Below are 16,828 nucleotides of genomic sequence, written 5' to 3' on the forward strand. Positions count from 1 at the left end.
ACTTTTTTAAGACTTTATTTTACAATTAACAGTACCACCTTTGAAGCACTGTTTAATTTGTACGATTTTTTTTGTATGTGCTCGCATAATCAATCATCATAGTAAACAAAAAAAAAAACAAAAAAAAAAACAATTTTTCGGGCTTGGGCCAAAATGACGCTCATCCGCAGCTATCCGCAGCTGGATTCGCGTTCCGCAGATACTATAGACTCCATACTAAACTGTGGAGGCGGTCTCTTGAGACTGCTCGACCCTGTTTGTTAGATATAGACCAACTTAGGCAAAAAATGTTGTTTTTGTCAATAATTACTCATTTTTTACTAATTTCAATTAACCGTGTAACCCCAACAACACACCCATTTTAAAGTTCAGACAATAACATTTCCATCGGTGGATTCAAATACAAAATTAAACCGTTTTTCACTGAGAAAACTGCATTTGTTTAAAATGCATTTTTTCTACAATTTTCACTATTTTTCTAAGTCTGATATCTGTGGCGCAATGAGTTTCCATCACAGAGGGCTGAAATTTTGGGAATCTAGGTTTGAACTATCTGGCTCTCAAATGGTATATAAGACACGTCATTCAAAGCAAGTCAATTTTTCGATTTTTAGCCACCACTTTCCCCATAGTGGCAGGGGTGTAAGCAGTAATAAATAACAAAATGTCCATAAACAAATAGAAAAATGCATAAATAAATCAAAAGTTTCCATAAATAATTGATTTTTGAGCAATTAAAAACGTCAAAAATGCAATGAATAATTCAACTTTTGCAATTTTTTTTTTCCTCCCCTGTTGGGGAAATTAAGCCACTGCGTCCAATAGGCTGAACTTTTGTGGCATGTCCCGTTTTGATATTCGCATCTAGCCAGCTAATTACCATGTGTCAAGTAATCAGCTACTTCCACGACGCGTCGTCTCCCAGTCAGGTGCAATGGAATTGATAAACTCCAAGACCTTCCCAGGTTTTGCAGACCAGATCTCACTGGGTTGCAAGCAACCACTATTTAGAAACCTTTGCCTGCGCGTGTATAAAGCACCACAATTGCAAAGCAGATGTTCCGAGGTTTCACGTTCCGTATTACAGAAACGACAGATATCACTCTGAATATGGCCAATATTTATCAAGTGATACCTGCTCGGGCAGTGTCCAGTTACTAGGCCAGTGTATGTACATAGAGCTCTCTTGTTGAGCTCTAAGAGCTTTTTGGTTGTATAAGCATTTGGTGTTATAAATCGTTTTGACTGATTGCAATTTTTGACGTCCATCCAATTGGATATCACCCTCTGCTCAGCCCAGCGTTTCAGGTTCATTTTAATTGTACAGTTTGATATACCACAGAATGGTTCTGGGCCAGCAAACTGTAAATTGGAACCACTTTTAGCAAGCTCGTCTGCCATTTCATTTCCTTCAATGCCACAGTGACCTGGAACCCAGTATAAGTTTACTGAATTCCCTTGGCACAGCCTGCGCAGTGAAAGAATGCATTCCCAGACAAGCTTTGAAGTACATTTGTAAGCGCACAATGCTTTTAGTGCAGCTTGACTATCTGAGAAAATACAAATATTTGCATATCTGTATTTTCTCTCAAGGCAGATATTTGCGCATTTCAAAATAGCAAGAATCTCTGCTTGAAACACCGTAGGATAGTGTCCCATCGCCACTGAAATTTGTATTCCAGGGCCGTAGATTCCTGCTCCCGTTTTTATTCCAACTTTTGAGCCATCTGTATAGAATTTGATTGACCCTTGACGAACAGTGGGACCTCCGACTTCCCAATCTGCACGAGTTGTTTCGTGCAACTTGTAAGGAACATCATGGTTCACCACAGGTTTCATCCAGTCTTTAATCATTTTCATTACTGGCCTATTTTGGAAGTATTGTGAAATGCTCAGGTGACCTACAAGATCACCTGGCATAAACTTTTCAACTCGTTCAAGTCTCAGCAATTCCTTTTCTGCTTCTAATTGCATGTACTCGTGCAAAGGTAGCAGATTGAGAATCGCATCTAAAGCTATTGATGGTGTGCTTCGCATCGCTCCTGTAACAGCAATGGACGCAAGACGTTGAATTTTCGCAAGCTTTGATTGCGTGGTAACCTCTTTTGTTTTTGGCCACCAGACAAACGAAGCATACGTCACTTTTGGGCGGATTATGGCAGTATAAATCCACATTATCATTTTTGGTTTCAAGCCCCACTTCCTGCCAATAGTTTTGGAGCATAACCAGAACGCACTTGTTGCCTTACCGATCACGGACTCAATTTGAGCATTCCAGTTCAGTTTAGCATCCAGTAACAAACCTAAGTATTTGACTCGATCACTAGGATGAATTTGTATCCCTCCAAGCCGAAAAGCTTTTAGGTTGATCTTCCTTCTCCTAGTGAAAGGGACAATTACGACTTTTGACGGGTGGATGCTAAGGCCCTCCTTAATACACCATGAATGTGTATAGTTTAGAGCCCTTTGCATTCTTTCCGAAACAGTTTCGTCATACTTTCCTCTCACTATTATGACTATATCGTCTGCAAAGCCCACAACTTCGAAACCTTTTTCCTTCAAGCTTCTTAGAAGATCGTCTACAACCAAGGACCACAATAGTGGTGAGAGGACTCCTCCTTGAGGGCAACCTTTCGTTCCCCTTACTGTTATAGAAGAACTTCCCAGCTCAGAGGTGATTTCTCTTTTTGCAAGCACAGTATGAATCCAATGTATGATACATTGGTCGAAGTTTTTGTTCTCCATGGCACGCTTCATAGATGAATAGGAGGCATTATCAAATGCTCCTTCTATGTCTAAAAAGGCGCATAGAGTTTTTTCTTTTGCTGAAAACGTTTTTTCCACTTTTGTTACTAGCGAATGAAGTGCTGTAACCGTTGACTTACCAGATTGATAAGCAAACTGGAAGTCAGATAGGGGATGCTCTTTTATGTAAGAAGAATTGATAAAATCCTTCAAAACCTTTTCCATAGTCTTCAACAAAACTGAAGAAAGACTAATTGGCCTGTATGCTTTGGGATGCGTCTTGTCTCGCTTCCCCTTTTTTTGGTATAAAGATAACTTTTACAAGTCTCCATTTTGATGGAACGTAATTCAATCTTAAACTAGCCTTGAACATCTCAATTAGTGGTGGAACCAACACCGCTTCTCCATTTTGAATCAGTGCTGGAAATATTCCATCAACTCCTGCAGATTTAAAAGGCTGAAATGATCTAATTGCATTTTCCACTCTGGCCTTCGTGAAGATTTCATCAGCTAAATCTGAGGCGGTGTTTATTGTACTAGTTGACTCCGAAGAGTTTATACTAGGAAATCCTTCACCTTCCAGAGATATAGTATCATTGGAATCCACACTTAGAATCGAACCTGGAAAATGGGTTTCCATCATTAAATCCAAAGTTTCACGAGGAGTTTTGGTAAAAGCTCCATCGTCGCGCTTCAGGTTTCCCAATTCATTTGAATGATCTTTTGCAAGCGTTTTCTGTAGTCTTGCAACTACAGGCGTGCTGTATATGTTTTCACATGTCAGCATCCAAGATTTTCTTTTCGATTTTCGTATTTCGTTGTTGTAATCAGTCAGGGCTTTCCTGTACTGAGTCCAATCTCCCGTTTGTTTCGCTCTATTGAACATTTTACGAGAAAATTTTCTAAGGCGATTCAGTTTTAAGTTCCACCATGGCACGTCTCTAGTAGAAGACGATTGTATGGTGGGACAACTTCTGTTAAAGGAATTGATGATACTTTCATTTACCCTTTGAGAAAATGATTCTAACTTTTGGGTTGAATCAATAGTTTCTCACATTGTAAATGAATGCGTATTCAACAATTCTCCATATTGATCCCAGTTTGTCCTCCTGGGATTTCTAAATGCGGTTCTAGAATAATCTCCACCACTCCAATTGAAGATTATGTGTTTATGATCAGATAGAGAAATCTCATCTGACACGTGCCAGTTTGTGATCTTGTCAAAGATTTGCAATAAAAAAAAGCCAATTTTCCCACCAAAAAACTTCGAATTTTCCATAAATAAATTCGATTTTTCCATAATAAATTAGATAATTCACAATAAAAAAATATCGAAAAGGCAATAAATAATTCAAAAAGTGCAATAAACAAAAACATAAATTATCAATAAATGTCAAAAAACGAGCAATAAACGTAAATGCATTTTGAGCCAAAAATTAAAGCAGACCATGCGGCGAAGCCGCAAAGAGGATTGAGGAACTGAGGCGGCAGAAGGCCGCCGAAGTTTCCGATATCCGATGCACCGCAACTGCATCGATTCGGTTCTAGGCAAACCACAGATCCAATAATTTGCCCGGTATAATGCAAACATAGATGTTGTCCCTTTTTTAGGTCTGACGAGCGATAGCGAGTTCGGACAGCAAGCAATTGCTCGGTAAATTGCAATCATAGTTACGCAAGCTTTTCAGTCGTTTCAGTCATATAAGTGCGATTCAGCAATTCACTGTCTCATACTTTCCTGCATTTGTTTTTCATGGGTAATTTCATCATTTTTTATTGCATTTTTTTTGAATTTTTTATTGCTTTTTCGATTTTTTTATTGTGAATATTGGGAAAAATCGGATTTATTTATGGAAAATTCGAAGTTATTTGGTGGGAAAAATGGCTTTTTTTATTGCAACAGTTGAATTATTCATTGCATTTTTGACGTTTTTAATTGTTCAAAAATCAATTATTTATGGAAACTTTTGATTTGTTTATGTATTTTTTTATTTGTTTATGGAACTTTTGTTATTTATTACTGCTTACACTCCTGTTTCTTAACTGGAACTTTTCGAATTATTTATGGGAAAATTTGTATTTATTTTGGAACGTTTAATTGTCTGCCTCGCAGAAAATGACAAATTTTGACTTAACACCAAGAAATTTAGCTACTTTGTCGAAACATTTTTCAAAGTTTTAAGTACTATTCGAATAATATAAGTAATTATCTTCATTTTGGTGAACATAGAATCAAAATCGACAGCTGGAGCACTGAAATATCGTTCAACGAGGTTCAAAACTCGTGGTGTAGAAGTGCGTGAAATGTGCCTTAAGGGTATTTTTACGAGTTCCCGCAGGAATTCCTCCAAGATTTTTTTTCTGGAAAAAGGTCCAAATTTTCTTCAGGGATTCGTGCTTGGATGGTTCTTGGGGTTTCTTTTGGGATATCTCCCGGGATTCTTCCGGTTTATTTCACGTATTACTCCCGAGATTACATCAGATATTCCTTCAGGATTCTTCATGGGTTTTCTCTCAAAATTTCATCTGAGATTTCTCCCAGGTTCTCATCCAAGAATTCCTTCTTTGATGTCCTTGTTGCTTCTAGAAGTTTTTTTCTAGAATTTTTCCAAAATTTCTTCGTGGATTTCTTCCGAGACACATTTACGGATTCCTCCTGAATTTAATCAGGGATTCCTTCACTTACTTCTTACGGATTTCTCCCGACATTTCAAAAGAAATTTCTCCTGGGTTACCGTCGAGGACGCCACTAGAAATTTCTTCCCGAATCTCTTCTGAGATTCCTCCCGGTATTTTGCTTTGCTTCTGACATTTTTTCATGAATTTCTTACATCATTTTGGTAGGAACTACTGCAGCAATTTTGCTCTGGATTCCTTTCGGTTTTTTTTTCCTGGATTCTTCATTGATTTCTTCATTGATTCTTCATTGATTGTTCCAGGATTTCTTTAGTGATATCTCAAAATTGTCTATACTGATCTGTGAATTTGCATCTCCGATGACTATTTTGAAGTTTGATGATTGTTTGAGCACTCTGCGTAGGCCTTAACATACAGATTCAATCGCTTATCGACTTCTACTGAATAACTCACTTCTTCTGGTTACTGATCACTCTGAAACCAACACCAAGTTCTGTTGGATTGCCAACGCTGTCTAGGTAGATATGGTATTAAAATGAAGCGTTGGCGCTGAGACCCACCGCTCGGAACTCGTGTTCTCCAGTATTGACCAGCGCATCTGCCATAGTCACGCTGACATTGTGCAGTTCACAAGTTAGGAGTCTAGAAAGTGCATCCATAGCTCTCACTTTTTAGATAGGCTTATATTTATTTATTAGACTTCACTGCACAAAGCACACAACTCATGGCTGGTAGTCTTTGTCATCGACCATAGAGGGCACACAGCCGATTCACCATTTCATAGCCCAGAATCTGGTTCCTTGTTCTGCTTTAATGCCAAAATAAGTTCGACGCTTTTGTATAACGTAATTCATTAGACTTGTTTCATGACACCAATTGAATTTGATATCCATCATAAAAATGACGCTCTCGTCTCGTCTCGACTTTAGTGTGGGGCTTCCCCCACATCGGCACAGCAGTTAATCGCCCGGACACCATCTTCTCGAAGGCTCGAAGATTAATCCCCCATAAAAATAACGACGCTTACAATGCCGCATAATTGCCCGCCGGAACGTCAACAAGTGGCCACCACCATCACCAACAGGCGTAAAAATATTCATCACTATACAGAGACCTACTGAAGCTTTGCTGGTTGAGGTGCGGTACCAACTGCTGACATATCGAGGAGTCACGCGGTGTCGTTCCGTAAAACCGTTGATATATATGTAATAACGTTGCCTCCCTTCATTACTTTCATCGGTGAAGGTGGAAAATTGAATGGTGTGGTGCGCTGGGAGGTGTGAGGGGGCTCATGTACAAACAAGCGCAGCGTCACCAAAAAAGCTCAGCCCCCGCTCATATTTTGTCACAGTTTATTATGTTGGTATATGTGCGAAAGCTTCTCACACCGAAAACGGGACGTCACCCAGAGGGGTGACAGCAGCATTGTTACGGGAAAAATGCACACTGCCTTGCCTTATATTAAACATTCTTTATGAGACAGCAAAAATAATATTAGATATCTAGTTGAATACGGTACGGATTATACGGAAATATAATAGTTATCTCTTGTTTAATATGTATTTTTTTTAGTAAGAAAGTGCATATTTTGTCCAAGAGTTGAGTACAGTTACCCCTATGCAGAGCACCACCCTCATGAGACAACTACCATGCTCTGGTAATTTATGGGGCAATTTCCTGGCATCCGACGCGGAACAATTCATCTTGTAGAATTTTATTAACTCAAACTTCCACTCTGTTCTCGTTCCCATCTCTGGTTGTGCTGCCATGGATGTTGCTGCTGCTGCTGCCAACCCGGACCCCCCATGGGAACGTTTGGAACCCCATCCGCATCCACCAGTTGATACCCATATTGGTAATTTTCTAAATTTATCAAACGTAGATAGGAGACAGATGGGCGCCTACCTGTGCATCGCGTCGAACGAGGTCCCGCCGGCCGTCAGCAAGCGAGTCTATCTCAACGTGAACTGTAAGTATATTCGGGGCGGAAATTGTGTTATCGAACATACATATTAAGGAAAAGGGGGCCCTACAGAAGCATGACTTTCACTGTGAACGCTGCTCCACGGTTGTTTTCATAGATGCTGAAGTGCTGCAAGGGGAAAAGTTTGATTTATTTTTGATGATGATGCTTTTTCAACATAAAATGTCATATTATGATTAATTGGCAATTCAGTCAAGCAGTGCCTATATGTTCTGTAATTCAGAAACGGAAAATATGATAAGATGTTAGTTTTATGCAAGACATATGTTGCCTCCACTCGTAAAACAGTCCCATATGAATAGGAAACCCAGCAAAGATGGGACTGTTATGCACGCCTTAGACAGACTCCATAGTCCAGTAACTACATACATTGCTTCTTATTCGTATCTAAAAATTCCTGCGTTAAATCTCTGATTAGTGCTTACTTACCTTACTGATCAGGCTAAGGCCGGTGTGGCCTCTGCTGTACATAGTAGCCGCCTCCATTCCACTCGGTCCATGGCTGTTTGTCTCCAGTTCCGCACTCTGCGTAGGGTCCGCAGATCGTCCTCCACTTGGTCGACCCACCTAGCTCGTTGCGCTCCACGTCTTCTTGTACCGGTTGGATGACTCTCGAGAACCATTTTAGTCAGGTTGCTATCCGATATCCTGATGACGTGACCCGCCCACCGTAGCATCCCGATTTTCGCGGTATGGACGATGGTTGGTTCTCTCAGCAGCTGATGCAGCTCGTGGTTCATTCGCCTTCTCCAAGTCCCGTCTTCCATCTGCACTCCGCCGTAGATGGTGCGCAGCACCTTCCGTTCGAAAACTCCAAGGGCGCGTTGGTCCTCTGCACGTAGGGTCCATGTTTCGTGCCCATAGAGGACGACCGGTCTAATCAGCGTTTTGTAGATGGTTAACGTCGTGTTACGGCGAACTTTATTCGATCGTAGAGTTCTGCGGAGTCCAAAGTAAGAACGATTTCCTGCAACAAGCAACAATACGCCTCTGAATTTCTCTGCTGGTGTCGTTGTCGGCGGTCACCAGTGAGCCCAAGTACACGAATTCTTCAACCGCCTCGATTTCATCACCGTCGATATGAATTCGGGGTGGCGGGCGCGGTGATTCCTCCCTGGAGCCCTTTGCCATCATGTACTTTATCTTCGATACATTAATAATTAATCCGATTCGCCTGGCTTCACTCTTTAGTCAGATGTACGTTTCCGCCATCGCATCGTCTCAAATTTACGAGCAATAATATCAATATCATCAGCGAAACCAAGCAGCTGTACGGACTTCGTGAAAATCGTTCCGCTCGTGTTTATCCCCGCTCTCCTAATTACACCCTCTAAAGCAATGTTGAACACATCACTCGATCCATCGTCGCCTTCATTAATCGTATCGGTTTATCCGGGAATCCGTATTCGTGCATAATCTGCCATAGCTGTTCTCGATCGATTGTATCATACGCCAATTTGAAATCGATGAACAAGTGATGTGTGGGCACGTTATATTCGCGGCACTTCTGCAACACCTGGCGGATGGCGAACATCTGGTCCGTTGTAGCGCGTTCACCCATAAATCCAGCCTGATAGTGCCCCACGAACTCTCTTGCCATCGCTGATAGACGGCGGCATAAAATTTGAGAGAGTATCTTGTAGGCAGCGCTCAGTAGTGTGATTGCGCGGTAGTTCCCGCAATTCAACTTGTCGCCCTTTTTGTAGATGGGGCATACGATACCTTCCATCCACTCCTCCGGTAATATTTCCTCCTCCCAAATCTTGGTAATGACCCAGTGTAGTGCTCTCACCAGTGCTTCTCCACCGTATTTTAGAAGCTCGCTTGGTAGTTGATCTGCTCCAGCGGCTTTGTTGTTTTTCAACCGGCCAACCTCCTCCTCAATCTCTTGAAGGTCAGGGGCCGGAAGTCTTTCGTCCTGTGCACATACTCCTAGATCTGTTACCACGCCACCTTCGGTACTTGCAACGTCGCCATTGAGGTGCTCATCGTAATGCTGCCGCCACCTCTCGACCACCTCACGCTCGCTCGTGAGAATATTCCCGTGATTATCTCGGCACATTTCGGCTTGTTGCACAAAGCCTCTGCGCGAGCGGTTCAGCTTCTCTTAGAACCTTCGTGTGCCCTTAGCGCGGTACAGCTCTTTCATCGCTACGCGATCTAGTTCTTCCTGCTGGCGCTTCTTCATCCGGAAGACTGAGTTCTGCCTGTTCCGTGCCTGTTTGTACCGTGCCTCATTCGCTCTCGTACGGTGTTGCAGCATTCTCGCCCATGCTGCATTCTTCTCGTTTTTCAACTGTTCACATTCGACGTCGTACCAGTCGTTTCTGTGATTCGGAGTCGCGAAGCCTAGTGCTGTAGCCGAGGTACTACCTATGGCGGATCGGATGTCCCTCCAGCCATATTCAAGTGTAGCTGCGCCAAGCTGCTCTTCCGTTGGTAGGGCCACCGCTAACTGCTTCACGTAGTCTTTAGCCACTTCTACGTTACGCAGCTGCTCGATGTTGAGCCGTGGCGTTCGACTTCGACGCGTGATGATAACTGTCGAAAGTTTTGAGCGCATGAATACAGCTACTAAGTAGTGATCCGAACCTATATTCGCACTGCGGTATGTGCGGACATTACTTATATCCGAGAAGAATTCACCGTCGATTAGAACGTTGTCGATTTGGTTTTCTGTTTGATGGTCGGGTGATCTCCAGGTGGCTTTGTGGATATCTTTGCGGGGGAAGAAGGTGCTTCGGACTACCATACCACGGGAGGCTGCAAAGTTTACGCATCGCTGGCCGTTATCATTCGATAGGGCCTACAGGCTGTTTCGCCCGATTACCGGTCTGTACATTTCCTCCCTTCCTACCTGCGCGTTCATGTCGCCGACAACGATTTTCACGTCACGCGGCGAGCAACCATCGTATGTTTGCTCTAACTGCGCGTAGAACGCTTCTTTCTCGTCATCGGGTCTCCCTTCGTGTGGGCAGTGGACGTTAATGATGCTGTAGTTGAAGAAACGGCCCTTAACTCTCAACATGCACATCCTTGCGTTGATCGACTGCCACCCGATCACACGTTGTCGCATCTTGCCCAACACTATAAAACCTGTTCCCAGTTCATTGGTGGTGCCACAGCTTTGGTAGAAGGTAGCCGCTCGATGCCCGCTTTTCCACATTTTCTGTCCAGTCCAACAAAGTTCCTGCAACGCCACGATGTCGAAGTTGCGGGGATGTAGTTCGTCGTAGATTATCCTGCCACATCCTGCGAAACCTAGTGACTTGCAATTCCATGTTCCAAGTTTCCAATCGTAGTCCTTATTTCGTCGCGTGGGTCTTTGCCGATTGTATCGAGTCGTATTTTCTCCTATGTTATTCGCAATGGGGATTTTTACGGGTGGCTTATTGGGCCTACGCCAACACTCCTGTCTCGCCGGAGGGCCATCGTGCCAGTTCTGTTTAACGTCCCAACCAACACTAGGACAACCACGCTGATGGGGCTACCACCTTGGATCTAGCTGGGCGTGGTGCACCGTTTCTTACTCAGCCGCTGGATGCCAGAACAGACGCTGTTTAAGCCGCACCTCCTTGGTGAACAGGAATTTCTCCATATTCTTGCAGGAATTTCTCCGGGAATTTTCTGTAGGTCGTCTTAACGGTTTTCTCAAGAAATTCTCAAAAGATTGAGCTTGAAACTTTTCACGAGGAGTTTTTCAAAGATTCCTCCTGAGACCCCTCCAGGTTTTCTTTAGGAAATTTCTTTGAGGATTGCTACAGTCAGTAGTTCATATGATATATGATGTTTATTTTTTTAAATATTTCTGGAAGAAATACTGCAGCAGTGTTTCTTTGGAATTCGTCCAGAAATTCTTCTGTAAATTTCTCAAATAATGTTTCAGCAGATTTCAGAAATACCTCAGGGTTTACCTTTTGAAATGCTGACATTTTCTCAGGAGCTCTTTCAGACATAATTGTTGAAAATTCTGCAGAGGTCGTGTCAGAGGTTCCTTCAGGTATTAATCCATATAATCAGATATTCTTCGGGAACTAGCTCTTATCGACTGGTGTAGCTCAGCAACCGGCCAAACAACAAGCCGAAAAGTGAAATTTTTTTCCTCAAGAAGTCTGCAAGCTAATTTGTCCGTGAGACGATCTAGAGAAGGGTTCCTGCCACCACCAGCAGCTCAAGATAGATTACCAGTTGAAGACGGACTACCGCCAAACCAGGAAAGCAAGAGTATACGACCAGCGAGTTCCATTCAGCAGCAGAAGGCATTCCTGGAGAACTTCCTGGAAGAATTTCTTAAGAAATCCCTAGAGGATTTCCTGGAAGTATTCTTGGTGGAACTTCTGAAGGATTTCTTGGAGGAAACTTCGAAGGATTTTCTAGAGGAATCCATGGGGAAGTCTCTGGAGAAATTCGTGGAGAAATCTCTGGAGAAATTTCTGAAGCAATTCCTGATGGAATCTCAGGAAAAATACATGGAGAAAGGCCTGGAAGACTACCTAGAGGGATTGTTAACATAATTTTTGAAGGATGTCCAGGAGTAATTACTGAAGAAATTCCTGAAGTAATTCCTGGAAAAGTTTCTGATGAAATTCTTGGATAAAATCCTGGAGGAATGCCTGGAGGAATTCCTAGAGGGTTTACTGTGGGATTGTTGGAGGAATCAAGGATGAAATTCCTGGAGAATTCTCCAGACGAATTTATTAAAGAATTAAGGGCTATTTGCAGTTCAGAAGGAATTTTTCGGCCTATCTTGATGCATGCGAAATTCGTTGCCTGAATCGTCCAAGAAACCGTTTTTCTGCGATCGTAGTACGCAGTTGCGAAGGAATGACAATTCAAATGGCTGTCTCTGTAGAAAGTTTCTACTAGGAATCGGTCAAGAAATTTCTTGAGCGATTCCTTTTGAACACGAAACTGGGCTTTACTGAATAAGTTTCTAGAGGAATCTCCAGAGGAATTCTATTATTTTTCTATTCCTGAAAAAATCTTTTGATAAAATCCTGGAGGAATTTCTAGCGGAATTTCTGGAGTTTTAACTGGAGAAATCCTCGAAGGAATTCCTTGAAGAAATTTGTGATGAAATCCCTGGGGAAATCTCTAGTGGAATTCCTGGAGGAACATCTGGAGGATTGATTGATTGATTTGTCTTTATTAGAGAGACTTTCAGCTCTTGGCTGGTTCGTCTCTAAAAAACCTGGAGGAATCCCTGAAAAATTCCTGAAGATATTCCTGGAGAATTTCCTGGATGAGTTTTTGAAGAAAACCCTAGAGGATTTGCTGGAAGAATCGTGAGAGGAACTGCTGTAAGATTTCCTAGAGGACTCTTCGAAGGATCTCCTGGATGAATCCATGGGAAAATCCATGGAGAATTTCATGGAGAATTTCATGGAGAATTTCATGGAGAATTTCATGGAGAATTTCCTGGAATTATTTCTGAAAAAATCTTCAGAAGATTTTCTGGAGAAAATTGCCTGGTGAAATTGCTGACATAGTTTCTGAAGGATTTCCAGGAGCGATTCCTGAATCAATTCCTAGATAAATTTCTGGAGGAATTCATGAACAAATTCCGTGGGTATTTTCTAGAGAATTCTTGGAATTCCTGGATGAAATCCTGGAGGAATACCTGGCAGAACTCTTGAAGGTTTTTCTTTGGGAATTGCTGGAGAAATCTTTGGAATTCTTGCAACAATTGCTGAATGAATTTCTGGGGGAATCTCTAGAGGAACTCTGGGCAAAATTTCTGAAAAAATCCCCTGAGGAATTCATGGAGGAATTCATAGAAAAAAAAATCTGGAGAAATTCCTAGAGAAATCGCAGGAAAAATCCCTGAAGAAGTTCCTACAGAAATTTTAAGCGGAATTCCTGTAGGAAAACCTAGAAGAATTATTGGAGGAATTCCTGGAAAAAATCTAGGAGGTATTCCTAGAGAAAATCCTGTATGAATTTCCGAAGAAATCCCTGAAGCATTGCCTAGAGAAATTACTGGATGATTTGCTGACATAATTTATGATGGAATTCCTTGATTAATTCCTGGTGGAATTCCTGGAGGATCCCCTGAAGAAATTCCTGGAGTAATACCTCGAAGAGACCCTGGATATATTCCTGGATAAACCCTGGAGGAATGCCTGCATGGATTTCTGAAGCAATCCCAGGAGAAACTTCTGGGGAATTCCTGGAGGTTTTTTTTGAGGGTCCCTGGTGCAATTCCTGGAAGAATATCTGGTGGAATTGCCGGAGGAATCGTTGAAAAAAAAACCTGGAGAAATCTTTGCAAGAATTCAAGGAGGAATCCCTGAAAGAATGCCTGGATAATTTATTGGAATAATGCCTAGTAGAATTCCTTGTGGAAGTTTTGAAGGATTCCCTGAAGTAATTCCTGGAGAAATCTTTGGATGAATTTCTGTAGGAGTCTCTGGAAAAAAATCCTTGGAGGAAGCTCTTGAAGATTTCTTGGATAAATTTCTGTAGAAATTCCTAATGGAATTCTTGGAACAATCCCGGAAGCAATTACAGGAGGAATTTCTGGAGGAAGTCTTGAAGGAATGCATTGAAGAAACACTGGAGGGTTTCTTGGAGGAATCTCTGAAAAAAAAATCTTGTTACTTATCTTGGAAAATTCCCTGTAGGATATCCTAGAGGAATGCCTGTATGAATTCCCGAACAGAAGAACTCTTGGAGAAATCTCTAGAGGAATTTCAGGCGAAATTTCTGGAGGAATCTCTAGATGAAATCCTGGAGGATTTTTTAGAGAAAGTCCTGCAGGAACTCTCAGAAGAATCCCTGGAGAAATTCCTAGAGGAATCCCTGAAGAAATCGAATCTCTTAAGGAATTTGTAGAGGAATATCAGGAATAATTCCTGAAGAAATTGCAGATGGAATTCTTGGAGAAATTCTGGAGGAATTCTAAGAAGAGATCCTGAAGAAGTTCCAGAAGGAATTCCGGAAGCCATTTCAAGAGGAATTCCTAAGGGAATCTATAAACAAATCCTGCAGGAAGTACTGAATTAATTCTGGAGGAGTTCCATAAAAACTACAAGGATGATTTTTAGAAGGAATCCTAAGAAGAGTTTCTGGAAGAATCTTTGGAGGAATTTTTAAAATAAGTTGTTGCAGAAAGAATCACATAAGGAATTTCCGACTTAAGTCCTACAGAAATTCTTGAAGGAAATCATGTAGGTATCCCTGGAGAATATCCTACAGGAATGCTTGCAGAGATTAACGAAGAATCTCTAAAAATACTTCTGAAGGAATCTCTAGAAGAATTCTTGGAGGAATCCCTGAAGAAATTCGTGGAGGAATCTCTTGACAAACTGCTGGAGGAATCTCAGGAAGAATTCCCGAAGAAACTTCAGATGGAATCCTTGGAGAAATCTATTACAAGTTTTATTTTTGTGTTAAATGTGCTATTTTAACTTGTGAATATATCCCTAGTACTAATGCACATTCATAGGGCTCTGGCAGAATAGAAGCCCGCAATCCTATTTCAATTGCCAACATTCAGGCCATTTCGGGCTGTGATTAAGTACTAGAGATGTAAACCTGGCACAGACTTCAAGTTATAGAACTCTAGTGATGAAACCCGAATCGGGATGCCCCCTTGGGATTAGAAATTCCTAGACAAAACAGAAGCTATGAAAGCAACTAATGCTGCCAACAAAAGGCAAGCTGCCAGAGAAAATACGATTACAGGATTGACCAACAACATTAATGAAACCTCGTCATCCTGTCATCGGAAATTGTTATCCAATAGGGTAACAGGACAAAATATATGTTCTGTGTTGTATGTGTCCAAATGTAATGTCCCAACTTATTACGCATTTGTAAGGTTCCACTATAATATTATAGTGGTGCTCAAATTTGTATGGAACAAGGTTGTTAATCGATAAATTATCGCCGATAAGTTAACGCCAACTTTGACTTCGCTGACAGTGATTCGATAATTCGTCGTTAACGATAAATAATGCGTTGAATTATCGTTATCGTTTTCGTAACTTCGATAATTTATCGAAAATTATCGAGTTAACTGTTGAATGCTGAGTAAAAAAACATGAAAAACAGTCTGAAATTTTCCTGCGGCGTGTGTATGACCAAAGTGTGGGATATTAATCTATGGCAAAATCCCGTTGGAATGGCGAGAAATTCTCTGGTGTAATTCCTGATGAAAACCCTTGTTTACCTAATAAATTACACGATGGAATCCCTGGAAAAATATTAAAGGAATTCTTGGAGGGATTTCCAAAGTAATACCTGGCGGAGCTCCCAATAAAATAGTGACAATAGAATTCCTGGAACACTATTCGATACAATATCTGGCACCGACAGAACTCCCAATGCAATGGAAAAGAATTCCCGATTGAATCCATTATTTCGAATTTCCCGATAGAATCTCTGTCGAAATACTCTTTATGTAGAATCTCTGGAGGTATTCCCAATGATAATTCCCGAAAGTTCATTATTTGCGATGGAAAACACAACTGTAACTTTCGAATCATTGGAGCTCTGTATGTTGCTGTCAAAGATTTTCACACAAGATTGCTATGATTGAAACTTCCGTAAGTTAACTGCAGTTAACTTGCGTTGATTTATCGAGGGCCGATAAATCTTGCGATAATGTATCGTCATCGCAGTGAGCGATAACGTTGAACGCAATTATCGTTATCGACGATAACGATAATTTATCGATTAACAACCTTGGGGAATATATTATGGGAAAACGTGCTTTTTTGTGTTTTTCTCATAAATTGAAATGTTTCGTCTAAAACAATCTAACTAATGAAGTTGAAGTATACCCTAGGATATGCCGAATAACTTTGTCGAAGACTGCAAAGTGATCCGACACTTGTGAAAAAAGTTATAACGTACAGATCGCCCGGTGGTGCTTAACATTTAACATGTGAAGGAATGACATCAATAATAAAATCTCAATTTTCGGCCTAAGTTACCAGGCAAATAATTTTTTTCACAAGCGTCGGATCGCTTTACGATCTGCGGCAACGTTTTTCGGCATATCCTAGGCTATACATTAATGACATCAGTTACACGGTTTTAGACAAAATAATTCAACTTGAATAAAATGCAAAAAAGTACGTTTTTCCATAGGGCCTGACCATAAACTACGTAGACTCATTTTTGGCCATCTCAGACCCCCCCTCCCCCTTCGTAGACTTTTGTTCATACAAAATTTTCGAAATTTGTATGGAGCGTAGACTTTGGCCAGACCCCTCCCCCCGTCCCCCCTACGAGTCTACGTAGTTTATGGACAGGCCCATACTAACTTCCATACAAATTTCAACCGCAATGCGGAAAACGCACAGTTGTTTTGGACGCTAATACAGATTGGAAAAGCTTTGTTCTGGCTTGATGCGATCATATGTAAATATTCTCCATACAACGTTGACCCACTCTAATGCATATGTACATATAAACATTATGATTTTTTTTTCACGGTGTGCCAAAAATTGTTAT

The 16,828-nt window shown here is 41.3% G+C and overlaps 1 protein-coding gene across 2 annotated transcripts in view; it reads left to right on the plus strand.

The window, feature by feature from the left end:
* LOC109406843 (lachesin) overlaps positions 1 to 16,828 on the plus strand; it is a 291,521-nt gene that overhangs the window by 257,364 nt on the left and 17,329 nt on the right. For both annotated transcript variants that reach the window (XM_062855605.1, XM_062855604.1), the window contains exon 7: positions 7,223 to 7,351. In XM_062855605.1, the coding sequence (XP_062711589.1) occupies positions 7,223 to 7,351 (129 nt within the window). The remainder of the gene's footprint in view (positions 1 to 7,222; positions 7,352 to 16,828) is intronic.

Source organism: Aedes albopictus, chromosome 3 (genome assembly GCF_035046485.1).
Source record: "Aedes albopictus strain Foshan chromosome 3, AalbF5, whole genome shotgun sequence".
NCBI lineage: Eukaryota > Metazoa > Arthropoda > Insecta > Diptera > Culicidae > Aedes > Aedes albopictus.